We start from the raw sequence: 26,274 nt of genomic DNA on the forward strand, positions 1-26,274 counted from the left end.
TATTTCAGGATTAAACCATCCCATGCTCTTGACTACAGTACAAGCCTTTCATCTTTATTGTATGTTCAAGTGTGTGGTATTCTGTCTCACACACAGTGCATGCCTAGCATGGTGCTCATTGTTAGCCATTTGGAGACATCAGCCCAACAAAGACTTCAATCAGGAATAATTATTTAATTGCAAAACCACCATTTCTCAAGAGTCTGCAAAGTCCAGCGGCTGCAGGAATGTTACTGACTGGAGGTGGTGCATGGTGAACCGCAGGAAAATTGAACAGCAAGCGTTTCTTTTCTGGTAAAAGCAAGTCACCCCAGAAATGACAGCAAGCAAAGGAAAATACCTGGCAAAGAGCACCAATGTTTGTAAGCTAATGGCTGCAGAGAATGAGGGTATTTTTGCCTTGATTGTAGACAGGACTGAACAAAACACCTAGGAAATCTTTCTTGCTTTTGCCAGGCTCTTCTCTGCAGCACTGACCCGATGCGCTGTATGTGAAGCACTCAGCCCAAGGAAAGGGTCATTTTGTTGAGATGCATGTGGGTAGAGACCAAAAAAGGCAAATTTTGCTCCTGAGGCTTATCCGGCAGCAGCAAATTGCCTTTTTTCTTGTGCTTTCAGTTAAAGGGACTGCTTTTTCAGATCTGGGCATCATTTGCTTTACTTTCAGAAAAAAATCTGAAGCTCCAAACTGAATGCAGATTTGAATTTTTCCCTTAACTCCTCAACAAATAACCTGACACTTTCTTTCCAGTCATCATGACTGATATCCTGGTATCACACCTGAATAGATAAATTGCTTGGAGTTTCAGCAGACACTTAAGACATGGAGAAGGAGACCAAAACATTTTCTAGCTGTTTTATGCAGGGATTACCATGCCCACCACTGAAACACAACCACCTCTGAGCTGGGAGGTATGATTAATGTCTCTGCTTAGAACCACAGGCAGTCTGCAATTACTGAAGCTGGAATCTGAACACTGGGATTAGCAGACTTGATGGAAAAATCCTCTTGGGCTTGCAAGTGAACACAGTGGCAGGAGCATCAGTTTTGCATCATGTCTGAAAGCGGAGCCTGCAGCAATTCAGCACCTGATAAGCCTCGTGCTGAGTACATAACCATGTACCAGCTCCCTATTACGGAGCAGTAACATTTCTTTTTGAGTAACAGCATTGCTTCCCAAAAGCCAGGGCCAGTCTTTCAAATATCAGAGCTGCATCTGTGAAAGTGAGTTCTGATCTATACTATTAAAGATGGAAAATTATTTAAATAGACTTTTGAATGAGAAGATAAATGGCATTTGAAAATGCTGCAAGGGGACACTGCGTTGAAGAAATTACAAGTAAGCACACAGCCCCCTCTCCTGTGAGTCTCTTCAAAACAATACATCATTAATGCTCCTGAGCATCACCGTACAACCAGCAGGCAGCATGCTGTGAAAAACCCATCGACTGCAAATTTGAACTAGGTGTAGAGGAAGTTTAAAGTTAATGGTGTTGTGAATTGTTGTTCACAAACAAAGTATAAACAGCAGCAGGACTCATTCATCAAACTGCACTATATTAATTTTTGCAGCGTGTTTTATTCATTAGTAATGGCAGCAGAAGAGAATCCTTTAAGCAGGATGAGAACAAGATAAGAAGTCATCTGCTTGAGCCCTGCAGGACAGGAGCTGATACGCAGTGTATGTCCTGCCCTGCTAGAAGACCAGCACTGCTGCAGCCTTTCCTTGGAGTCACCTCCTGTGCAATTAATTGGTAGCAATCACAGTAGCTCTGACATAAAACATATGCTGCATGTGCAAAGTATTTCAGTCCGTAGAAATGAGCAAAATATTAGGAACTGTTTCCCCCCAAAGTTTGATATGGCCGTAACACCGGTGAGTATCTGCAGCGTGCAGAGGTAGCAACTGTCTCAGCTTCACAGAGGCAAGAAGGAGCAAAACTGGCAAACAACTCCCAGAGCTGCAGGGTGGGAACTGATAGCAATGCCGGCCCGAGGCGAGGACCTGGTGACAATATGCAGGAAGGAGCATGCTGCCTGGCCTGGAGGAGAATCATGCTGCTATTCAAAAAATGTTTCTTTAAGCAGTGGCTTAGCTGTGCCTCTGGTCACCCGTGCTCCCACTGCAGCTGGAATTTAATCTTGCAGGAGCACATATCTCCCTTGTGTAGTCACCTTGGCTCATTGTAGGACTCAAGTCCCCAGGAGGTAGCTGATTGCATTTTCAAAACACTCCTTCTTTACATATTTACACATCAAACACTGTCCAAGAAGCAGCAGGTTGCTGTGTTTTTGTTTTGTTTGATTAAATTCTTATTGAGAAAAGCTTCAAGAAAATAATGTCCTGAAGAATTTGGAGGGGAGGGAGCAAGGAGAAGGAACAATCCTAGCAAACAGCTGGTGGCTGCACATCTGAGCCAGCCAAGAAGGAGAAATGTGGGAGAAAAGTTATTCTGGGCTGGAGTGCAAAGCAGTTTCAGAACAAAACATAAACACAAAACCTCAAATCTATTTATGGGCAAACAGGCTGGATTTCATTCTCACCCTTGTACAAGTCATCTGCATGTATCAGGGTTCTTGCTGAGCCCTTATGGAGCAGTCAGCATGCTCTGACCACTACATTGTGAGTGAAAATTGTATTGAAGCATAAGTTAATTCAAAACTGGCATGAATAACCTCCTTCACCACTTTGCCTTTCTTCTTTGTCCCAAAGTTTCTCTCCTGTGCTCCCTCAAGGCTCTTCCAGCAAATATTGCTTTGGGTTCCAGCTGCTCTAGTCAATTGAAATTACATTCCCTCGTACAGTCCTTGATCCCCCAAGCTCTTGTGTTGTATCTATAAGAAATGCAGGATTAAGTGCTAGAAATAGCCTCTACCATAAGCAGCAGTAATTCACAGGCTCCTTATGAATTCCCTCTCTCCTGGGCAAGGATTGGAATAAAAGGGGTGCATGGAGAATTCACGTGTGCATTGCCATGTGCTCCTTGTTATGTCAGCAAGGTGACTGGCTGTATCTCGATGTTACTAGGAAGAATTAGCTCCAGAGCACTTAACGATACATGTGTTGCCCTACTCTGTAGTCAGGCCAGCTCTTCATATTTGGTTTAAAATCAAAGGCAAAGGGAGTTCTGTGCCTGACCTACTTTGGCTTGCAAGGGATGAGTTGACATCAAAGGAGTCCCCAGTGAGCTCCATAAAAGTTAATAAATATGTGGTGATCCATGTGAACAATACACCATCACCTCAACCAGACCCAGAAATAGTCTGAAGAGGGAAATGAGCCTTCAGGATGAAGTTAATACATGTGGGCTATGCCAGTTCAGAGAAAAAGAGCTCTTAGAGTGACGGATCCCAGTTAAAGCCATGTGAAGACAGAGGGGGAGACTCTCGCAGTCTTTTGTGCATGGAAGGGCCACTGAAATCTCCGAGTTGGACACAGCTGCATTGTGAGAAACAGCAATTTCTTTGGATTGTTAGCTCAACCCAACTGATGTTTTGGTTAAAGGACTGAGCCAGATACACGAAGCAGGGCTACGTAAAACAATCTACCTTCACCTTTTCTGCATGCTTCAGTATCCTGCCAGGACTGCTTTTCCTTTGTGTATCAGATCCATCTCCTGCGTAGCTCCTTGGAGGATGACCCATTCAGGAAAAGTCAGAATAGAAAATCTAATTTTCCACCTCTTGGGCCAGCCAAGCAAACCAGAAACACCAAAATAAAACACAGCTTGTCTCCATCCAGCCCCTGTTCCAATGTGTTCCTCCCCAGGCCTGTTGCTTCGTTTTCCTCCTGGGTGCTGGCAGCAACAGCTGTGGCCAGTGTGTTGGGTGGGCAGGACACACAGCTGGGAAGAGCAAGGGCGAAGAGATACAGCGCTCCAGTCTACCCTTCAGGTCTCATTTATCAGACACAGGCAGAAGAGAAACAACTGCTTTTTCTGGGAGATATATGAAAGAAAAGAAAAAATGTGGTGGCACAAACAGACTGCAGTGGGTCTTTCCGGCACACTAATTATTAGCAAATTATGAAGAATTTTCTCACTGACATTATGCAAACCCTACACTCTTGCAGCTCTGCAGTCCAGCTTCTACTCAGCCTCTCTGCACTCCCAGGAGAGCCCCTAATGAAAAAGTCAGATGAGCTATTTTCATTTTGTTGGAAGTAGCCAAAGCAATTTTAGGAAGAGGAAGGTGGGGGCCTGCTGGAGTTTGCCAGAAAAATCTGAAGCATTCAACTCACGTCTTTGCAGCAGCAATCTCTCTCTGACAGCCCTTAAAAACCAGAGCGGTGGGGGGAAGTCAGAAAGTGGCAGCATGTGGTTTCCATGCTGTCTCTCAGCCAAGCCTGCAGGTATATTAACTGTTGTTTTTCTCTTTTGAAAAGCAGGCAAAGGGGGCAGCAACAAAAATCCAAGAAAATTGCCTGCTCTGCTAAAAATTAAGCAGTTCATCATTACATGTTTGCTTTTGAACTCTGTTTTGCTACAAAAGAATAAGATGGGGAGAGACAGACAAGAGAAAACCCTTTTGTTTTCCCAAAGTTTGGCTGCTTCGGGGTTGAATGACAGATCTGGGAAAGGTGGTATAAGACGGGAAAAGACAGCTTTCCTCCTACAAGGTGAAGATAGATATGTCCAAAAGTGACAGTACAAGGTCAGAAAAGACAAAACCAAGCTGCACTGCCATTTTAACAACAAAATTCCCTGTAGGGTACGTCAAGTGCCTTCTGATTTTTCTTAATATCTGTTCATGCAGTATCCATTTGCACAGTTTCTCTTCTCTTTGCTCCCACCCTGCTGGCATTCCCACCCCATAACAGTGGGTTACAATGGAGCAGCAGGGTGTGTGCGCTAGAGATTAGGCAGGCAACCAATAATCGGTGACCCTACTTCTATTCCTGGCTCTGGTATTGACTCACGGAGTGATTTTGGCCACTCATTTCATCTTGGCATCTGCTTCCTCAGAGGTACTGTGGGGACAATGCCATGCACCCCCTTCACAGCAGCCTTGTGTGCAATGTGCACAAAATAAAACAAAAAAGCAAACACAACGAAACAAAGAAAACCACCCAGACAAAATCAGCTAGGGTCAAACACAATGTTCTGTTCAGCTTGAAACAAAAGTTTTGTTTTCAGGTCATTTAACTCATTTTTTCCTTTCTTTTAACAAAAAAAGAAGAAGACACCCCCCCACCCCCCACCCCAAATCACAGAGATCACTTGTAAGCCAAACACAGACAAACTGGTTTTACTTTGGGGCAAAAGTCATCCTCTTTTTCCCATACTGTTTGACTAGTCCAAACTTGCATTAATGAGTTTCCTATGTACCTTAGAGAGTAATCATCTAGCTCAAGCTGCGGAATATTCACCCAGCTCAACTTGCAGATCTTACATTTCCATTAAGAACTGCACAAACATCAGATGAAAGACTCTAAAGTGCAAATTATTTTTGGAAACAGAATGGATAAATAAAAAACAAGTTGCCGCTCTATCAATAGTTCTAATGAAGCCCCATGTCCAGCAAAGTACATAAGATTGAGGAAATGCTTTACTGGACCACTCTGTTATTTTAATGATGTGCTTAATGTGAAAAGATTTTTTGAAACCCAGTTTAAATGGTAGTGGGGAAGGTACATAAACAGCAGTTCAGGTAGAGGTCACTGAAAGCGAAGCAAAGTTTCTCTGAAAAAGGCAGGGAAACTGTAGTGGTTTAACCCCAGCTAGCAGCTAAGTACCAGGCAGCCACTTGCTCACTCCGCCTCCACCAGTGGGATGGGGATGAGAGTCAGGAAAATCGTAAAACTCTAGGGTTGAGATAAGAACAATTTAATAATAGAAATAAAAATAATAATGATAGTAATGAAAAGGAGAGAGAAGGGGAGAGGAATAAAATCCACAGGGAATGGAAAAAAACCCAACAAGCGATGCACAATACAGCTGTTCACCACCCGCTGACCAATGCCCAGCCAGTCCCCGCTCAGTGATCGGCCCTGGCCAGCTCCCCCTGGTTTATGTGGTGTTCTATGGTATGGAATATCCCATGCCTAGTTTGGGTCAGCTGTCCTGGCTCTGTCCCTTCCCAGTTTCTTGTGTCCCTCCAGCCTTCTGGCTGGAAGAGCCTGAGAAACTGAAAAGCCCTTGATTTAGTATAAAATTTACTTTAGCAACAACTAAAGACATCGGTGTGTTATCAACATTATTCTCATACTAAATCCAAGACACAGCATTGTACCAGCTACTGAGAATAAAAAATAACTCTGTATCAGCTGAAATCAGAACAGAAAATTTCTATCTGCTGCCCTTTATATTTGGATGCTCCTTTGGCTGACAAGTGTGCAACCCCGTAATAACATCTGCAATGAATTTACAGCTAGAATTGTCCCTTGCAGAAGGTATAACACCAGAGGGTTAATGTCCTAATACTTGTACGTATCATTTGCTCCTAATGCCACAAACTAAAGATAACACTAGTAAGTAAGGTGAGATTTACATAATGCTGATCAATTTGAAACTTACAGTAAGCAGAACTGCTTTTTGATTGCATTTCACAGTGCAGCAACAGCAAAGTCTTTAGTTATTCAGGTCAGCTCTCACACCAGCAATTGCACCTCTGCAAAGCGAGTTGGGGATACAATCACACTTCAAGCCAGAGAGGACGAAAACCCATTTATTTCAATACATTTAAAGCCATCTGAACACTGCGTGTTCCACATGCAGCCAGAGACGAGAAAGCTTTTAAGGTTTGTTTGGCTTCTGCTTGAGGAAACTCAGCCTGGGGAGGGCAATGGCCAAGGGATGGGAGGCAGAGGCTGAACGTAAGCAGGTAGATCTGGGGCGGGGGGGTAGTGGGAAGGAAGAAGCGGGATAGCGAAGGATACTTCTGGTCAGGAATGAAGTGCATTTAAAGATCTGCTCTAGCAGTCCAGCACTACGGTGGGGTAGGCAGGACTGCTGGCTGGGGGGCAAGGCTCCATAGGAAGGTGTTCAGTGAGGGTAGCATAGGGTGCTGTTGCAGAGTTTCAAGGAGAAAGGAGGACTCTGTGCTGCACTTGCTGGAGGAGGCAAGGTGCACTGCAGGGTCTGTGCAGAGGCAGCTTGCTTGTTTGCTCAACTTCTGTACTGCCAGTAGCCCAACACCTGCAAAAGCTCCCCATTCCCAACAGCTTTTTTTTTTTTTTTAATTGCATGTTTAAAAAACAGCAATACATATAAAAATGTGTGTGCATTGATGAAATTCACAGTGTAGATGTTTAATTTAAGGAGCAACCAGAAATGTACTTGGATTTTGGCAGTGCTTACACATGGATTTGCACCCCAAGCCTTCCCCCACACCTAAGCAGGAGTGAAGATAAACGAGGAGTTTGCGCATAATCCACCGTGCTGCTTAGTAAGCAAACATGAAAGAGAAAGCAAAGCAGTGTTTGGAGGAGGGAGAGAGTTATCTGAGAAATACTCTTCTAGGTGTACCTTAGATAAACACTGGCTTTAGGCTAAAAACTCCTCACCATGCTAATGCGGAGAGCCTTTTCGCAGGATGCCAGCCCACTGAGCCAGCTAGCTATAGCCTGAGCAAATGTCAAAGGCCAGTACCCACCACAGAACCCAGTTAACTTGTTTCCATCACTGATAGAGGCAACATCTGTAAATAGGATGTGACCCAGCAGCAATCAAATTGTGGAAGGGCCTCGTCCCCACACAGTCATTTCCAGAATGACACTTAGCACCTTTACAACCTTTGCAGGGAAAAGAGACGCTTATAAAATTACTTCAATTTCTGAGTGTCATGGCCATAATTAGCTATGACCCCACACTAACTACGTTATAAGGCACTGTGAAAGAAATGATGGGGAGGCATTTTCAGCCAGCCCCTCAAATTTTAAGGAAATAATTGCTTAAGCCTCATAAATAATAATTATTTCAATTGATGAATCATTTTGGCTCATTTTAGGTCTCAAGTAGTATTTAACAGTTCCATGCAGTAAAGTAATTGTGGAATTAAGAATTCATTCATCACTTATGTATATTCTTATTTGAATTAGATCAAGTTAAAATTATTATTTCTTTTTTAGAAGGATTATTCAAACGACAATCAACATGTTCATCATTTCACCAGAGTATAGAAAAATCTCCTAATATTAAAAGATTGTAATCAAACCTTGTCCCCCCATACTCTTTCACACAAAAAAACCACACAAACATACTGTCTCCCCCCAAAGTGTGTAAAGCTTTGCTCTTACAGCCCAGAAAACATAACACTTGAATAGCCTTTCACATAACACTTGAGTGACCTTTCACACTGAACTTACGAGACTTTTTCTCCAAGTGGAAAATAACACTTTTGAGGTCAGTCCAGACATGCTGCACACAGGATTTGAGACTGAAAAGAAAAATGTCTGAGATAATGAAAAACGTGCTTCTCTCTCTGAGGAGTTTTATAAAATTATTTTTTATGATCAGAAATAATGTACTGATGGGAAATGAGATGCCAGGTACAAGGAAATTCAACATTAGTCCCAATAATTTGTCCTGTGACTTGTTCACAAATCTCAAAGCATTTGATCAGCAGCACATTGCATCACCCAGAGCGACGTGGTGCAGGAAACCCTGTGTCCGTGCTACAGGTGAGGACCTGAGTCTGACAGACCCTAACCAGAGTCTGAAGTACTCTCCCGTCTGCTCCCTTCTCCATCTTCTCCTTCACAAAAAGGCAAACGCTCTCCCTGTCTGAAGGGAAATGGAGTGAGGAGTGGACTTTTGGAGCCTGGTAGAACATCATCTGCAGGCAGACAGGGAAAGAAGACTCAACCAAAGGGGACCAAAAAAGCAAAAGGGAACAAAGAGTAAAACCAAACAAGGACTGTTATTTGGGTTTTTCAAGTGAAACATCAATCAGAACCTAATGAAGGTTATTTAAAGCAGCTGATTCTTTACAATAGCATGGGAGCTATAGCTGAACCAACTACAGTCAAACCTCATTTCACATGATGGAGAAGGAAATGCTCATGTACTTTCAGGCAATGATGAGGTCAGAAGATCTTTCAGAGTCTGACATGGCAGCCATGAGAAATGGAAAGCAAGGGCTCACCAAGACACGGCTCAGTCTGGTCAGTCCTTTTGTAAGAGTAGAGGGCTGGAAGGGAAAAAAAGCTATTAAAAAAAAGAGGGAAAGGGCTCAAGATTGATGAGGTGGGCAGTAGCTCATATTTACATATCTGGGGCCTCCTTGACAGCAGAAAAAATAAGTTAACCCGAAAAATAGAAATCTAATCTACATTCACTTCCCAACTTGTCAAAAGCCCTCAGTGTAAAGCAGCCACACTTGGCTGCACAGAGGTGTTCCACAGAGGGACCCCGACCAATAAATCTGTTTGATTTCCTGTTATGAGAAGTAGACAAAGAGATATGGCTAGGGATGGGCAGAGCTGTCTACATAAGGGAAGAGCCTGTGTTTTCACCCCAAACTCAAACCCACCCTCTCTGAGGTTAGGAAAAGTTCAGTTCACTTTGGGGATTTTTTAGCATTATTTCTCATTTTTGCATGTTCCCGTGGGAGCTGGAAGTAGATGGGACAAAGCATTTCTTTCCTGCTGGCAACAAGCAGCCATGAGAGTGTCACACAAAAGTTTGTTCTTGAGAGATTTCCAGTCCAAGGGTGTGATCTTGCAACCCCTCCAGATGTGAATAATTCAGTGACATTCTTAATGGTTTTGCTGTTGGTGAGAATTTCTTGGCGCCACTCTGCAAGTGTTTTCTCCCTGCCACTTCTTCCTTGCTTGCTTCGCCCCTTCGTGCAGTGCATGTTACACATAAACAGAAAAGGAAAGCAAAGGTTTCAGATCAAATAGACTTCTTTTCCAAAACCTTGGAGAGAACCTGCACAATCGTAACAATCTTGCAGAACAGCAGCTGTTTGATAAGGTTCCTCTCAGGAGGTGACATCAGAAGTCAAATGCGATTTTGGCCACAGTGCATAGACTAACAGCCTGATCCGGCAGTCCCTGACCAATAGACATTTCATGGTATAAATCTGCCAGAAGTACAGCAGGCACACGGCAACATTTGAAAGCAATTAGGATGAATGTGGTAGCATTTTAGTGTATTTTCTGAAACACCACAACTAATACCCATGTTCCTGCAAATGTATACTTTCAGTACTGCTGGTAATTTCCCCACGAGTTCAGCAGCCTCACTAAATCATCACTTAGTGTTCACAGCAAAAAGTCTCAAACGCTTTGACAGAAACAGTACCAGGGCCAAGACCATGGATGTAAATTTGCTCATTTGCTTTTTGTTGTTGTTGTTTTCTTTTTCTTTAGAGAGACCCAAAATCTATGAAAAGGAAACTGATTTTGGTAAGATTGAGCAGGTGGAATTAAGAAGCCAGCACAAAATCCAGTGCACTGTAACTGGGAATCCTGACCCAAAGATCACGTGGAAGTGGCAGCCCTGCAACCTCACAGACGTGCTGTAAGTGGGCATTCCTACAGGTGAACAGGTTGCAAAATGGTTTGGCAGTTTCAAGTCAGTTTTTCTTTCCAGTATCTCTTATTTATCTTAGTTAAAAATCACAAGCAGTGATTCCCCACTTCAGATCTCAAGGGTTATGAACCCTGCAGACATATAATTGTCTATGATCTTCTCGGAGTTATAAGCACCTTCTATGTTATCAGGAATGTGTGTGTCAAGTAAGTCTGAAGTGACTAAACATCAGACTTGAATTTTCTTTACCTTGACCAGCAATGCCCCTCTGACTTACCAAGATCTTTTCTCATACCTCTTGGATGCAGCCTACATGGCTGACAGAGGAAAAACAGATAGGTGTTTTCTGTGTAGAGGTAACACACTTTTTCCCCCTGTAAGACCTATTGTCAGACAGACCTGCTAAAGGCTTGTCTCCATTTGGTTGGCATATGGAATTTATGCCACTGCATAAGGGCTGCCTTCACTAGTGCATGCTGAGCATGGGCTTCTGCGGCAGCATCTGTGTTGCAGAAGCTGGAAGAGGTACCCAAGCCTTCACACCTTACTGAGTGCCCTCCTTTGCTGAAGTCTGGAGGTAGCCTGAGCTGTGAAGACACAGGAGCAAGTCACTGGGTCAAAACTGCCAGAGAGGAATGAGAGAAGTTAAAATACAAAATGCCTTTTGAGATTTACCTTATACAAGTAGATATTTACTTTGCTCCTGCTGTTATATGAGCTGAGTAATCTATAGAAAGAGGTCACGGCTGAGGTCTGAACGCTTCCCCCAGTAGCCCCAGGGACATACAGGAGCCATGTATAACAATTCTGACTGCACTTCAACTCTTCTCTGCAGTGAGAGGGATGAAGTCAGGTTTTCCATCCATAAAAAATGAAGGCAGGTCTAGGGAGCAAGAGAAAATTGCTGGATGGCTCCTTATTTTCTCACGATTTCAATGCTTTTCCAAACACTGTGAATGGCAAGCCATGAGTCAGGGAAAAACGAGAGAGAACGAAGCTCCTTTCTCAGGTTCTCTGCTGCAGCAGTTGCAGTGATGTTAGGTGAGCTAGTCCCAGGTGGGTCTAAAAAGTCACCTTGTGTCCCTCCACAAGGGACGTAGCCCATTATCTCATTTAGGTAGTTACATTGCTTCTGCGGGAATAAAACATCAGAGATTTGTAGTCTTAGGTAGGGCTGTTGGCATTGCAGGTTGGCAGAAGGCACATAACCTGCCTCTTCTGAGGCGTCCACAAGAGCAGAATGCAAACACCATAAGGAAATAGGTTATGCATTCTGTAGGAAAGCCACAGAGATGACTTGAAAACTTTTCCAGACCTTTCTGTCTAGGGAGAGAGAATTGGTCATGAATGCCAAATCGAGCCAGATTCGAACCAGTGACCTGGTGGCAAAAGACCTCATATAACCCTTGTTCCAGCTCTGACTCTCTGATCTTATCAATTTAAATACAATTGCAGAGTGGCGTCTACCTCTTCTGGCCTCCGGGGCAGCCTTATCTTTTTCCAGCAGAAGCTGGAGGAGGATTCCTGTGGGAAATGACACAGACCCTATTTCCTTCTGTTGTCTCACTTCCTCTCTCTCTCTCTTTCTCTCCCCCCTCCTCACTAGTGCACTTTGAATCCCCGAATGCTGCCATTGTTCCTTATAGCTGTGATGTGATTTGCTTCCTTTGAATTTTTTTCCCTTCATCCTCAAGACAGAATTGTGCCTTGCAGGAAGTCACTCAAGACATCTTCTAATTAGGCTCTTTTGAGAGCTATAAACCCTCCCTTGACCCAGGGTGTTACCCGTGCAGCTTGTGCAGATTTGGTAAAGGCATGCCTCGATTACGATCAGTTTTCTGCAGAATCAGCCCTTGGGTCATCACCTATAGCAGTCCATATTAATTTTAGCTCCTATAACCCTAATCTGGTACAGTGGGCTTGGAGGCCATTGGGACCAGCCGTGGGGAGCGCGGTGCCTCTGCTGAGGCACAACAGGCAATAAGGACACTTCCCTGTTGTGCACTGTGATGACTTGTGCAAGGTGCAATTGCAGCCAGCTGGGGAACTGAACTGACTTCACTAACTTGCCTTAATGGAGTCCCAGTTTCTAACACCTAGCCATACTGGGCTGGGGCTGAACTGGCAGCGTTAAAATGAAAGGCTTCCTTGAGTTGCACAGCTGGCAGCGCCCTCAGCCAGGATGCCTGCAGCTCCAGCCTCGCTGAAGCCTTTGTGCTCCTAAGCATGAGAAGGCCAGTGTCTCTGCTCATTTATTCCAAGCGTTGCAGTTAAAGAAGATAGAAAAGCCATTTGCCTTGGATGTGCAGATAGACGTTTCTGCTACATACACTGCTCTTTGCCCATAATTCAAAAGTAAAGATTGATAACTGACTAAGATATGGCTGTCTTCTGGGGAATAGGTAATATTAAAGAGCCTTCCACTACCATTATCCCAGTATTTATCCATTCTAATCCCTCAGCCTGCACTTCATATTGGAAAGCTGAGCAGATAGGCAGACACGCTCAGCAACATCCACCTCCCCAGTTTGGAATGACTCGTATTTTGAATTTTGAAATGTACTGCAAGTGCTAAAAGAGCACTGGAAAAGCCAAAACTGCATTGAGTTGGAGTATAACTCATATTAGCCAGATTAAACTCACATGATTTAGTTGGCTGTCCAGTATTTTCTATTTTCAGTCTTCAGAAAGTTGGGGGGTTTCCTTGCTGGTCATATACTGATCTTTGTCTACCTCTGTCAAGGTGCTTCACAAATAATTTTGAAATGTTGCAATGAAGAAATACAGTAGTTTCATCAAGAGGTAACAATCTCCAGGAGCAATAGCTTTTAGGAGCTTTTAAGACCTAAGGCTACTATCTAAGAATGACATTCTCTCTCTTCAATAATGCCTCTCTGGGTTATCTGCAGTGAGTTGGGTTTTTGAACACCTTTGCTTTTCTACCTCCAGGTGCAACCCCAGTGGGCCAAAAATGGTGGTTCAGGAGAACACGGTCATAGGCAACAAGATCAGAAGCATTGAAAACATAACCAGGAAGCAGGGCAATAAAACAAAGGTATGTGTCTGATGAAAATCTGAGCAATGATGTCATGGAATAGCAGTGGGCTTTATGGAGGGGATGTTGTGCTCACACGGAGCTCTCTCCAGGCAGTTCCCAAGCTGCTCTGGGTTGTTAGCATGCTTTAAATTCCACAGCCCTGGGATCATTTTCAGATCGCTGCTGTTTATAAAAGCCGGGATCCTGGCAATGATGTCACATAGCCTGTTTAAAACTCTCCAAAGACTCGTGGGTCAAAAACCTCTCTGTCTCACTCAGCCTTGAGAAAGTGTAAGACTGGTTCAGTGCAAGAGGGGTCCTGTGAAGTGCTCACAACTGATAAGGACTCTGAGTTCATTAAAATGCTTAATACTTAGAGAGCACTTCGTACTGGCCAACCTTGCCAGGTTAAACAACTCTGTAATTTAAGAGGCCTACGGTGGCCAGAGATAGCTGGCCTGATTTTCCATGTGTACGTGCCTGCAGTACCTGCCTGTTTCAGCTGGAGTTGTCAACATTTCTTTACCCATTTGGGTTGCCAACCTTGTTAGCACGACAATGAAGATGTGAAGACCTCCTTCCTTCTACACTTCCCTGCCTGCTTCCACTTCCAAACAGCACTGGGAGCTGCTTCCTGAGTGAACTGCAAAGATCCCAGCCATGAATTATCTGTTAAATGCCTCCCAGGTACCTGTGGTGGTACTGACTGATACTGTTTACACGCATCCATGCTAATCCTTGAGAAACTGCTGCAGCTGTTCTGCGGTAGATTCCCAGACTTCTGGCTCTGCCTTGGAGAAGATGCTGTGGTCTGGCTCAGGCAGTTTTTTTGCCCCTCTTGGACTTGTAGAGGTTTGTGGCTTTAGGAGTGGTTTTACTGCTACAAGTTTTGAGGTGGATGCTCCAGATAGTTTAGTGCCTAATCCTGCAAGGTGCTGAATGCTGCAGTTTGTATCATGGCACACCTTTAAGCATACGATGATTCTTGGGCTACTCCCATGCTTAAAGTTAAGCACGAAGCTAAAGTGCCCTTCTGGATAGGGTCCAGACTAAATCAGCATCTGGCAGGATTGCTGCCTTAGCCATCTGCTCTTTCTCATGGAGACTTTCCAGCTCTAAACATAATCTAAAGCAGAGCTCCGAAAACATGGAGGTTGGGCTGGGAAGGAGAAAATCAGTGTTCACATCTCATTCCTGAGTTTTCCCCTTGCTGGAAGATATTTATAAATTGGGTTTATTTAGATGGCATAGTGCCCCTTAAGCTCTGCTTTTAATGTATTCTCTAATAATTTTAGAGCTTGGGTAAAAGCAACTACCTACAAGGTGCTAATTACTTGTAAAAAACTGGGGTTGGTGACATGTACTTACAAGTTTCTTCCTTTTCTAAGGATTTTCAGTTGCTGCATGGACTGACAAGATTTTTGCAGCTCTCATGGCTACTGTTTCTCTCCATTGTAGACAGTCTGTCTAAATATACAATCTGGCGTCCAAGACCTTAGTTTACACCTGATAATCGGTCTTAAAGTTATGTTAGTCCCCCATACAAAAGTGAAGGGTTTCACAATTGCTGTGACAAAAAATACCTGTTAATTGCTGAATTGTCCCACATATAGGATAATGATGCACCTCAACAACATAACATTGTAACCCTTTTTCTTTGTTTTATGCATATGTACACCACTCCCATTTCTTCTTTTAAGAGTTTTGCTGAGGCAAATATGTAACTGGGTGAAATTTTAGCCTGCTAGTGGGCTTAGGAAGGGATCTGGCTGCAGCCTCTGAATGTGGTGGTTCAGGAGCGCCACAGAGCTCCGGGATGCAGCGGGGCAGTCCAAACTCATCCTCAGTCTATGTTGATGCAGGATTAGGGACTGGACTTCCCAGCTTTCCCCTATCACTTAATTCCCCTAGAAAGAAAAGGTGCAGTGATCTCCAGGTACAGGAGTCAGAGGAGAAATAGTGCTCCACTCCCACAGAGAACTCCCCAGCACCTACCCACAGGTCAGTCCGGACACCACCATGTGCCTGAGTTTCCTGCCTGTAAGACGTGGTGGGCACTAGAGGGCTAGGAGAAGGGGGGTGCAACTGCTTAGTGGAAATGAGGACCATGAGGGAACCTCAGTACAAGGCCCCCGCGCAGCCCTCAGGACTCCTCTTGCTCCCTAAGAGCTTTGCTGCTGCTCACACATTAGTACCAGAAACGACTCTGAGGCTGCCCCGTCACTGTGCCCTGCACAGCCACCTCTGCTCTGTCCTGCACAGACATCTCTGCTCTGCCTATAGACTCCAGGCACCCTGAAGTGTTCATTTTTTAGACATATTCAAAAGCTCAGCCTACAACCCTTTAAGTTAAGCTTTTACATATTTTGGTATTAAAGTTTCATAAAAATACTTTTTTACAAGCCACATAATTTTACAGTTTATAGTATATTCATTATTTTAATCTCCTGCTGATCCACTGGTTGAAAATGCATGCTGAGGCGTTTCCTAATGATTTTTATGTCCTGATTAAGATTTATTCAAATTAATAAAAGTAGATTTTATGAATCTCAGGTTTCAGCACTTTGTCTCCCTGCTTACATTAGCAGACAATTCCTCTCCTTCCCCCCTCCTAAAGTCCAAGGCTATCTGTGTTATGTGGCGTCTTTAGATAATAGAATATAATTCAAAAGAAGACACTGATGAAAACTCAGAGTCTTCAAGCTTTTCCTTGTGTTTTATCAGTCATTATTCCCACCAGAAATGGAATAGACAGGAAACAGCCCAATCCATTCCCACCATGTCCTAGCAAGTAATTCATCTGCATTGACTAGCCAGATGAAATAATAAAGATGTTGGAGTCTGACCGAGTGTGGCTTTTATTGACTGTGTTATGAAGCCGGGATTAGCGGAGATTGGTTATTTTTCCTGTGTGAATTGAGCCTGTCCAATGATAGCTGGAGTCTCCAAGCAGAAGGTAGAATTTACCTTGTCTCTAAGATTTCTCAGCATCCCTAGAGTTCACCCTTGAAGAACTGTGACAATACATGCTGGTTCAGCAACAGATGAAAAACTGCATTCACTTTCTAGAGCTGCTAAGAATATGGGAACAAACCCCAGAAATTACCAGATGCAGTATCTTGCTCAAAAGGTAGCTTGCAGGGCAGCAAGCAAGGATTTTTTCAGCAGACTGCTAAGATCTTTAGACATCTATTTGACATAAGTAGCATGTAAAATTGAGGTGTCTTGCCATCTTCATCATAATGATTATTCCACTATTATTCCACAGACAGAGGTGAATTTCATCCCCTCCTCTCTTCTAAAGGCTGAGTCTCATTCCTATAGAAAAGCATGTGGTTATTGTTAATGTTATGATGTACTTCACTGAAGTTTTGGTCAAACAGTGGTTGAGGCAATTGCATCGTGCTAGTTTAATTTTCCTGGCGGTTTTGAGTCAATATTGAACTTTTCACTTCATGATTTAGACTACTGTGTAGCTATCTCTGAAGACTGCTTTTTAACACCAGGTGAAACACCCTCGATTGCACAAATTGCCTGAATTTCCTCTTCAAGTTGCAAGGAGCTAGGTTGCTATTTTATTTACTTTCCAGTTAGTGAACTGAACATACTGGTCTGAGCTTGGGAGAACAGGGCACAGCAGAAAGGAACAGCAAGATCCATACATAACTGAGTCCTCGTTGGGGTTTCTTTTCATCTCCTTTCTCCCTTTCATGTATATACGAGAGAGTGGCCTGGCCACGTGGCAGTTTCTGCAGTGGAACTCATATATCTCTTTTGCTGGTGAAATTCATAACCATTCAAGAAAACTGACCCAAAAATGCCAGGTTTAAACCTCTTGAAGGAACAAAAAGACTACATTAGAGCAGTGGGATGCATTTGGTGAAAAGTATGTGAGCAGCTCAGTCGGGCTATTTAAATCCATCATCCTGTGTGTGTGCCCGTCTCAATGAGCTCCCACAAGCCTTGTCACATTAGTCGCTGGCAGGGGAAGGTGAACAGGCACACAACTGGGTTTTGGAACAAAGCGTCAATTCCCTTTGGAGACTAGCCCAGATGTTTCAGGCACTAGTCAAGCACAGGAGCACATGGACTACTCCGTTGTCCTTGGCAAGTCTTCTTGAGAGAGCCTGGCTAGCAGCAGGGACATAAGAAATGGCCCTCTGTCTTCCCTGCTCTCTTGAATTCATTAGCTGCAATCAGTGGGTGCGAGCAAGAAGCATGGGGATGGTAATTGCTCGTGACTAGCCAGCACCTACCCACCAGACCTAGTGTCGGAGAGCAATCAGTCCCTCCGTACTAGAAATGTGTCCCAGTTCCTCCAGAGGCACCTCAAACCTCTGGTCTTCCCCCATTTCCTGCCCCATCCGGCACCTCTCCGGATCACGCAGCACTACATCACCTCCGCCATACTCTGTGAGGAAGGCAAGGACTGTTCGCATTTTCCAGGGAGAGAAACACCCACTGCCAGAGATGAGAGCAAACCCTAGAAGCTCTCAGTGAATTCACAGACTTCTGTTATCACTTGTCCTCAGTCCATCCTTTAGCATGTTTTGAATGAATGAAATAAGATCATGGATCAGAATTGTCAGGCTATAAAAATAAGTGTTATTCTGTGCCATTCAAGTAGATGGATTGGGAGGTAGTTGAGTATTTTCTTTGCAGGGTCTCTGGTGAAGTTCCTATAATTTCATCTTCCTCTAGCCACCTCCATCCCAGCTCTGCCAGAGTTAGACAGCTGAGAAGTTTTCCACCCACGTTTCTAGTCCTCATCCTCGCCCACATACAGCTAACGAAGTGAAAGAGAGAAGAATCGTTAACTAAAGCTGTTGGAGGGAGGGCTTAGACAAAGGAAAGAGAAAGCAAGGAGTAACAAGATATATTAATTCATGCTGGCTCCAGCTTAAAAAAAGGTCTTGCTGCTCTGTCCTTACTACAAGATGTCTTAAAACACTCATGGTATATGGCTGTGGAATGTTATTTGGCTGCTTCTAAAATAGCTTGGTTTTATCAGTTCGGGAACATTACAGTGCAAGACATATGGACTTTATTGAACTATTCCATTATGAGTTTTCCCAGCAGCAATGTCTATTTACTTGTCATAGCTGTTCTTCAGAGATCAGTCATTTTATTTCTTTTCTTACCGAGTTTTAAACTTCATTTATTCTTTTATAGTAATTATTTATTAGCTAATAATCCCTTCTTTGGGCTCAGGGTATTGGGTGGCCTTTAGGTTAAGTAGTAGGAAATGGAGCCCTTTACTTCCAAATTCAACACAGGCAATCGAATCTGGTCGGGAGGGTGGCTGGAGTTTGGTATGCAGTGAACTCACAGCATCTCAGTCCAGCTCCCACTAGGAAGATGTCTAGACATCACATGCCAATAATTTGTTATTAATTACCATTGGTTCCAGCGTAGTCTGCACAGAAGCTAAGGACTGAACAGCCACATAGTCTGTGCTACCACTTGTGGCCGGAGTATTTTGGCAAGGGTCAACGTGTCATTTAGTCTGAACCGCTTTTGACTAGAGGAGTGGAAGGTAAACTGAAAGTGCTAACTCCCAGGCTGTGAATAGTTCAGGAATAGCAATTTCACTGACGACATACCATGTCCCAAGGCAATTGTAGGTTTCACATCAGCATCATTATTTAGGCTTAGCAGAAAGTGCTGTGCTCTGTCAGACAGGAGGCCACCAGCGGTCCCGTGCAGTTAAGGTCCTTCTGTGATTTCATGAGTCTAGAAGCGGCAAATGCCGATGGGTCTCAAAGGTTTCTATCCTGGCTCTGACTCCAGGAATGGAAAATACTTTGCCAGGTGCATGGACTAAGCACAAAAAGTAGATTATTCCCTCAGAATTTTTTCCACTCTATACTAAAGGTCCCCAGGTGCTGGGATTGTGCCACTCCACTGAGAGAGAAGTCTGCTAACAGTTCTCACTGTCAAACATGGGAAAAAATTCCTACTCCTCGAGACTGCTCGAGTTCAAACCATTTTCTCATTCAACTCCTTTTTGCAGACTTTCCTTGAAATGGTTGCACCGAAAGTATAGGGTTGGCATTTGGAAGAACAATATCCCTCCCCCTACCTGCCACTATGACCAAGTACAGACAAATTTCAAATTTTCAAGTTTGTTCAACTTGGGCCGCCTATAGTAACAGGTGGCGAACAACTGCCAAAATACCAGCACTGTGAATATTATGTTACTTTTCAATGAGATGTCCTTGACTGATCTCAGTGGGATATCTTTGATCTACAGATAGGTCAAAAAGCACATACCACTGCTGGCTTCCTGGTTTCTTTCAGGGTCCTTTTGGTAAAAGACAAAACTGTGTGGTCTCATAGAGGGAAGGAAGATTTAGGTGCCTTTTGGTACAGCACGTTAGTGTTCCAAAGCATCACTCTGTTGAGGACTAAACCAGGATTTGGCTAGTCTGCCAACTGAGAACTTTATTTAAGATGCTGGAAAGATAATTGGACACCCCATCCCAGGGATTTATCTGGGAGCACACTGCTGGAGTGAAAAGCTGAGGCATAATGATTTCAAGAGATTAATCTTATTATAAGAAAATCACTCAAAATCCTTCATTTCTGGCTCTGAAATAATACATATTTCTCTGCTGGATGCTGCTGGTTTAAAAGTCACATTTTGGAGGACTCTGGGAGGTGCTAGTTCTAAGACAAAACAGTAAAGTGCATTATCTCTTGTGCTCAGGTGGCTAGCAAACTGGTATCCAAGTGCCTAACAGTGATTTTAAGCATACAAACAAGAAAATTACTTTCTCTCCTCAGTAAATTTTTCCCAAGAATTTGTCCCCATATTGTTTCCCACCATCATTTTAACATCTTTTTCACCTTCACATCTAGACACAATTGAGATTAGCTAAGATGAGGTCTTGGTATAGCTGTTTGCTCTTTTTTTTCCCACTACCATGTCAGACTTTTCTTGAGTTACGTAGGTAGAGACATTAGCATCTGTGTGTGTTCACGAGTGTATGTGTGCATTTACCTCTAGGACACCAAATCCAGCTTGACGCATTGCATCGGTTTTTAGAAGAATCACAGTGTCACCCCTAACACTTTGGACATGTTCCAAGATGGATAATTACACTCCCCTTTACAATTATAACCAGCTTTTACAGTATTATCCGCAACTTCCCATCTAGAGTTGTCACTTAGCAAGACTAATAGCTGTTAAATAGCCGTCCAAATTTATCCCCTTCTGTTCTCAGCACATACATTTATACTGGCTTTCTCTATTGCCAAATATAAAATTCTAAGACCCAGTAATCACGAGAAGAAAGATCTTGGTCCTGATTCAGCAGTAATTCACAAGGCAGTGTCTACTGCTTAAAGTCAGGGGTAGCACTCTGAACATGTGTTTGTTAATAACCTGTGGCATTAGGCCCACTGCTACAGGAATAGAAAAAGGAGGAGGAGCAGATTGCTGCGCTGGGTGGGTATCCAAGTTAGAGCTAGTTTCGCATCAGAAATAAACCAGAACTCCACAGCTCTTTCTCTGGTGGACACCAGAGGGAGCTGGGTTTACTGGTCTCCTGTTTTCACCCCTAAATTTGGTTTGTCCCTATTCTTGGTTAATTACTGTGTTTGGTGCCCATGAAAAGTAGATACTTTTCCAGTTACTCGTTATTCTGCTGAAAATGTTCCCCATTAGAATGTAAAATGCACACCGGATCAAAACCTTTGAAACTCATTTCCCTACAGGATTTAAAGTGCCAAAGCTCAGAGAATCTTAAATAACTCTCTGAAAATACATCCCGCACAGCTATAGACACATTCATGGTACAGCTTTATGAGGAGTAAAGGAAAGTCTTGTGTCAGTTTAGTTTAGGATATTAAAAAGAAAGTCCAGAGATGCTTTTGTGCACTTCAAAGCACTCTCTGGAGATAAGCACAAAGGGCCAGAGGGTGTTATAAGTTTTGATTCTCAAAGTCCTTAGAGAGGATAGCAAAGAAAGTGATATTTGTTCCAAATGTGAGGGCTCAGGGTTCCTCAGGTGAATGGCTGCAGGGGAAGCAAAGTAATCTTGCACTAACATCTCTGTCTTGGTGGGTTAGACTCTGCTTTCTTGCTAGGAGACCAAAGGAAGTACTTGAACTAATTAAAGCCATGACCTATGGATAGCCCTCCAGGAACCTGTGATGTTGCATCATGACAGGGACAGGGGAGTGCCATATAGCTGGCTCCTCACTAAGAAGGCCCTATGGAGGAGCAGGGGATTAGGGTGTTCAAGGAACAAGTTCTTAAGGATGCATTTGAGTTCAGCCCCACGAGTAACTGAACCACTTCCTTTTTCTGTGTGATGCAGCTCAGGACAAGCGTTCCTTGCTTCTCCTTCATGATCCGCCCTTTCTTTCTGCATTTGCCAAGTGCCTTAGCACAGGCAGCTTCTCCAGAGCTTCCTTACCTATGCACGAGTTCTGGTAAGGCTCTGAGGAAGGGTTATGGAATCAAGAGGCTTCTAAGCACAATTTGTAAGTGAGCTGTGGCCCAAAGGGGCCACATCCCTCCCTCTCTTCTCTGGGGTTGTAGCAAAGCAAAGCAAAGTCCTGCGCTATTCTTTATACCACATCCCTATGAATGACCTGCTTCCCCTGCAAACGTGGGCGTCCTGTTACCCACAGAAACCATAACTGAAAAGAAGAAAAGAAAATAGATGGATGTAGGACTGCATTTCCAGTGTCTTAGATGAATCTTCCAGGTCCTTCACTTTAGCTTTTTGCTGATGTTGTCACACAAAGACCCTGACAGTGTGTCAAAGAGAGGCCCTGTTTTTCACTGGCGAGACAGAGAGAAAAGAAGGGAAGGTTTAGGAATGAGGAGGGAAGAGAATTAACTGGGCTGAGGTGATATAAGATGAGAGACCAAACAGCTAATAAAGCACTTTTCTGTCTGTGAGCTTCACTCTGCTCGAAACTCCATTGTTAACTGTTTTTCTACCATAATACTTACCCACTATTCTGTCTGCTAAGCCTACACTATGCTCAAAGCCTTTAATTTTTCTCTCTTTGCTTGGCAGATTGTGAGCACGTTAACTACGGAAAACAGCAGTGCCTCAGGAATCTATTATTGTGTGGCTTCAAACAAGGTTGGCGAAGAAGAGAGGAGCATTAAGTTCTACGTCTCAGGTAAACAACACAAGAGACGCTACGCAAAAACTAGATGCTGATGATTTGACTTACCTGAAGAGTTTTATACGGCTGGTGAGTGCTCATTAAAACTTCTAGGAACCCCTGCATGTTGTGTTTTCAGAGCACTCCTAATCACGGTCCCAGGCTCTTCACCACATGCGAGTTTGGGTCCTGTGTCAGTGTGCAGCTGGGTTTGACATGTCCAGCATCAGACCTGCTGCCCCTTCTGCCCTTTTCAAGCTGCAGTTGCAGACCCTGAGTCTAGCTGCCTGTGTCTTAAAGCAACACTCATGACATTTGAGCGCTGTCCTCATGAAACCTCTAGCAAAAACTAAGTTCTTTGTAGTCTTCCAAAGGCCTGAAGCTTCTCCCTGACTCAGGAGAATGGTTAGTCTCCAATTAAATCAGCAAATACAGCAAAGGTGAGCAAGGCCAATATTCAGACCTAATCCGGGGCTGATATCACTGGGAGTTGTGACATTGGATCCCTGCCTGAGCAATTAGCCTTTCCAGTGCCCTTTAAGGAGGGAGGAGGTGGACACACTATTTCTTCAAAGAACACAAATCCAAACAAATATCTGCTTAACCTTTCAACACAGAAATTCTTTAGTAGTGAGATCAAGACCTACATAATGCTTTTAGGAGAGATGGGAGGTTAAAAAAAGAGAAGAGTCCAGGGACAGCCTTGTTCAAGTGCTTAACCAGAACAAACTGAATCGTTTCTGCGCTCACTTTCTGGGTAAGTGGCTGGTAGAATTTGCATCAAAATAACAATTTTTAGAACAAAGAGTACAGAAGTGTCCTTGAAGGTAAATGTCTGACTCTCACTACTTGGTTTCTTCCCCATGAAACAAGTTCCGAGGGCGAAGCTAGCTGGTGGCAGTGCTCTGGACTCCTCTGCCTCTCGTCTCCTGTGTTTAACTCCATTACTCTAGAGCAATTCAGCATGTTTCAAATCGGGCTAACCAAAATAGGGCTCACTAAACATTGTTACCGATCATATTACACAGAAGTGCTGATACAAAAAATGTGATCCAACAATGATGAAGCTGGTGCCATATGGGGGAAAGATTTCACCTCTATTTACAGCTTCTTTGTACTACCCCAATGCCTTAGGAGACAGAAGAGGGTTTAAGCCTCTATTTTCCAAAGCTTTAACTCTTATTTACTTAGGAAAAAGCCCTGCGAGGTACACTTCTGGGAGATACAGCTCAGACATAACAGGTCCTTGAGATGTCCAAGGCAGGCTGAAGACCAGCTATTAATTTCACACTTCTCCACTTCCAAGTGTGAAGTCTTTACATGGGTTTGTTTCTGCTCTGAATTCTGCCAGCTGTTATGTTTGGATGGGTTACTTGAAGCCGTATGTTCCCAAGCTGTTCACAGTCCTTTGTAATACTTGGTGGCTAAAAGCAGTGCTGCAGCCACCAAATAAGCAACCAGCATAAGGTCAGATTGAAAGGGTTGCATGCACCTTTTACAACTATGTTTTATAACTATGTTTTATTTTAATAATTAAATTATGTAGGTGTTTCCCCCCGCCCCCCCAGTGAGCTAATATTTCAGATTTTTTATATTAAGATCAATCTAGCAATGTTTTGAGACACAAATGTTTTAATCATGCAATTTCAATTATGAAGGAAATGAATCACCAGGCAAAATTACTGACATTGGTTATGGTGGAAGCGTTTCCACCAAAACAGACTGGGTGGTGAGAAGGGCTTGGCAAGACAGATCTATTCTTGCCTATGAGTCTGTGCCATTCTGGGGAAGAGGCAGATGCTGAATGAGCATGACTGACTTTTGTAAGCACTGTGTTTAAAAATAGTGGTGTTTATGCATTAGAAAGCAATAAAATCTTTGTAAATGTGGCCATCCTGACCCTAAAGTAGGTCATGTTGCAGTAGTAAAATAGCAGCAGAGTGACCTGCTGCTCAGTTTCTTTCCATGGTGGTCCTCTGCTGACTAACGCATATTCCTCTAACAAGTGGCTAGCCTGCTGTGAGAGCTGCTGCTGAAGGTCTGCCTCACAGATGAAAAAAAAAAAAACCTGTCTTCTACTGGGTGCACTGGGAGGAGGCTAAGTGACTGCCGGGTCACTCTCACCAGGAGTTGCCCCAGTCTCAGTGTTGGGGGGGTCATTCAGGGACAGTTTGTGAGCTACCAAATGGGGTAAGTCCAAAATCATAAGCCTCTAAGCAGGACACTTTACAATCGCTAGGCTGATTAATTTTATGCAGATCGAACCTAAAAGCTGAGATAAAGGGTGAGTTAGAGTCCGAGAGCACACAAGCAATGTGCGGGCCTTTAGGACAACGTCTAGTAGATGTTCATAGCACTTCTCAGCGCCCTGTTCTCTGCACCACAGCTGCCAGTTGTGGGACTCCACAATTAATTCAGCAATTTGTTGATTTTAAAAACCTAATCTCTCATTGTCTCCTACCATCAAACAAGCTGGTGGATCCTGAGCTGCTTTCAAACATATTGGCTGAACTGAGCCTTAATTAACTTCTCCCTGGTAAGAAATTCAAAGATGATGTGGAGGTTAAACTCTCTTCTTCCCTTAAAAACCTGTTCTACTAGGTCAGGGTTGGAAAATTTTGTTAGAACATGGCAGAGTGTTACAGGGAAACTTCAGGTGTTGTCCAGGCTGCACCTGCTTTCTGGGGATGTGTCTTACTTCAGTCTGGTGTTTTCATCACCACCACATTCATTTCAGAAAAATGTATTTATCCCAATGGAATAATGTCAACAGCCATTTTGTTCTTCCACTGCAGAGCCCCCACAAAAACTCCCACGGACACTAGAAATAGCACTGGTATCTATTTTTAAATCATTTCTTTGCCAGCAGAATTCATTTTGGTGAAGGGTCAACAGGGTTTGCAGATCACACTGAAACCAAACCATATAAGGGGTACAACATGATGAGAAATCTTACCATTCAGTGACAGCCCTGAAGCCTCCCCGAGCTCCTTCTGCAGATGTACTGACTGTCGGTGTCCCACTGAAGCTCTCCTAAAGCTGTCCACGGCAGCAGAAACTCCCCTAGCAATGCAGTAGCAGTGTTATCCATCATGCCCTGGCCTAACTCTTGTAACAGTATTTTTGTTTGAGTAAAGCTTTTTTTACTGTTTCTTGCGGGGAAAAAATCTGTCTCCTGCCTATCTTGCCTACTGCAGTTTTGACACCAGTGTTCCCATTTAAGTCAGATGACTATTTTGTTATGGGCAGAAGCAATGTGGGCGAGCCATCAGATGCTCAGAATTGCCTCATGTCATTGCCCAGCACCAGTTACACACCGAAGTACACTCAAGGCAGACTGCAACCTTCCTAGTGCTGTGAAAAGCTGACCTGATGTCTCCTGGAGGTATTCTCTGCCATGAGCAAGTATTTACCTTCTAATCTCTGGTCTGCACCTTGGAAAGGGCAACTATATTCCACAGTAAATCAAATTCTAGCCTTTGTATGATCATACCACATACAACAAAATGGGTTCCCACCCATATGAAACCACTGAATGTTCTTGGAATATAAATGAATTATGATAACAAATAATAACAAAAGCCCTTTTTCAAGGGCTTATCCAATTGCAAAAACAACTCATAAAAATG

The 26,274-nt window shown here is 43.6% G+C and overlaps 1 protein-coding gene across 2 annotated transcripts in view; it reads left to right on the top strand.

The window, feature by feature from the left end:
- Nucleotides 1-26,274, top strand: part of LOC102051492 (vascular endothelial growth factor receptor kdr-like) — a 141,962-nt gene that overhangs the window by 68,286 nt on the left and 47,402 nt on the right. For both annotated transcript variants that reach the window (XM_027809307.2, XM_027809308.2), the window contains exons 10-12: nt 10,317-10,467; nt 13,429-13,534; nt 22,552-22,660. In XM_027809307.2, the coding sequence (XP_027665108.2) occupies nt 10,317-10,467; nt 13,429-13,534; nt 22,552-22,660 (366 nt within the window). The remainder of the gene's footprint in view (nt 1-10,316; nt 10,468-13,428; nt 13,535-22,551; nt 22,661-26,274) is intronic.

This window comes from Falco cherrug, chromosome 15 (genome assembly GCF_023634085.1).
Source record: "Falco cherrug isolate bFalChe1 chromosome 15, bFalChe1.pri, whole genome shotgun sequence".
Classification (NCBI taxonomy): domain Eukaryota; kingdom Metazoa; phylum Chordata; class Aves; order Falconiformes; family Falconidae; genus Falco; species Falco cherrug.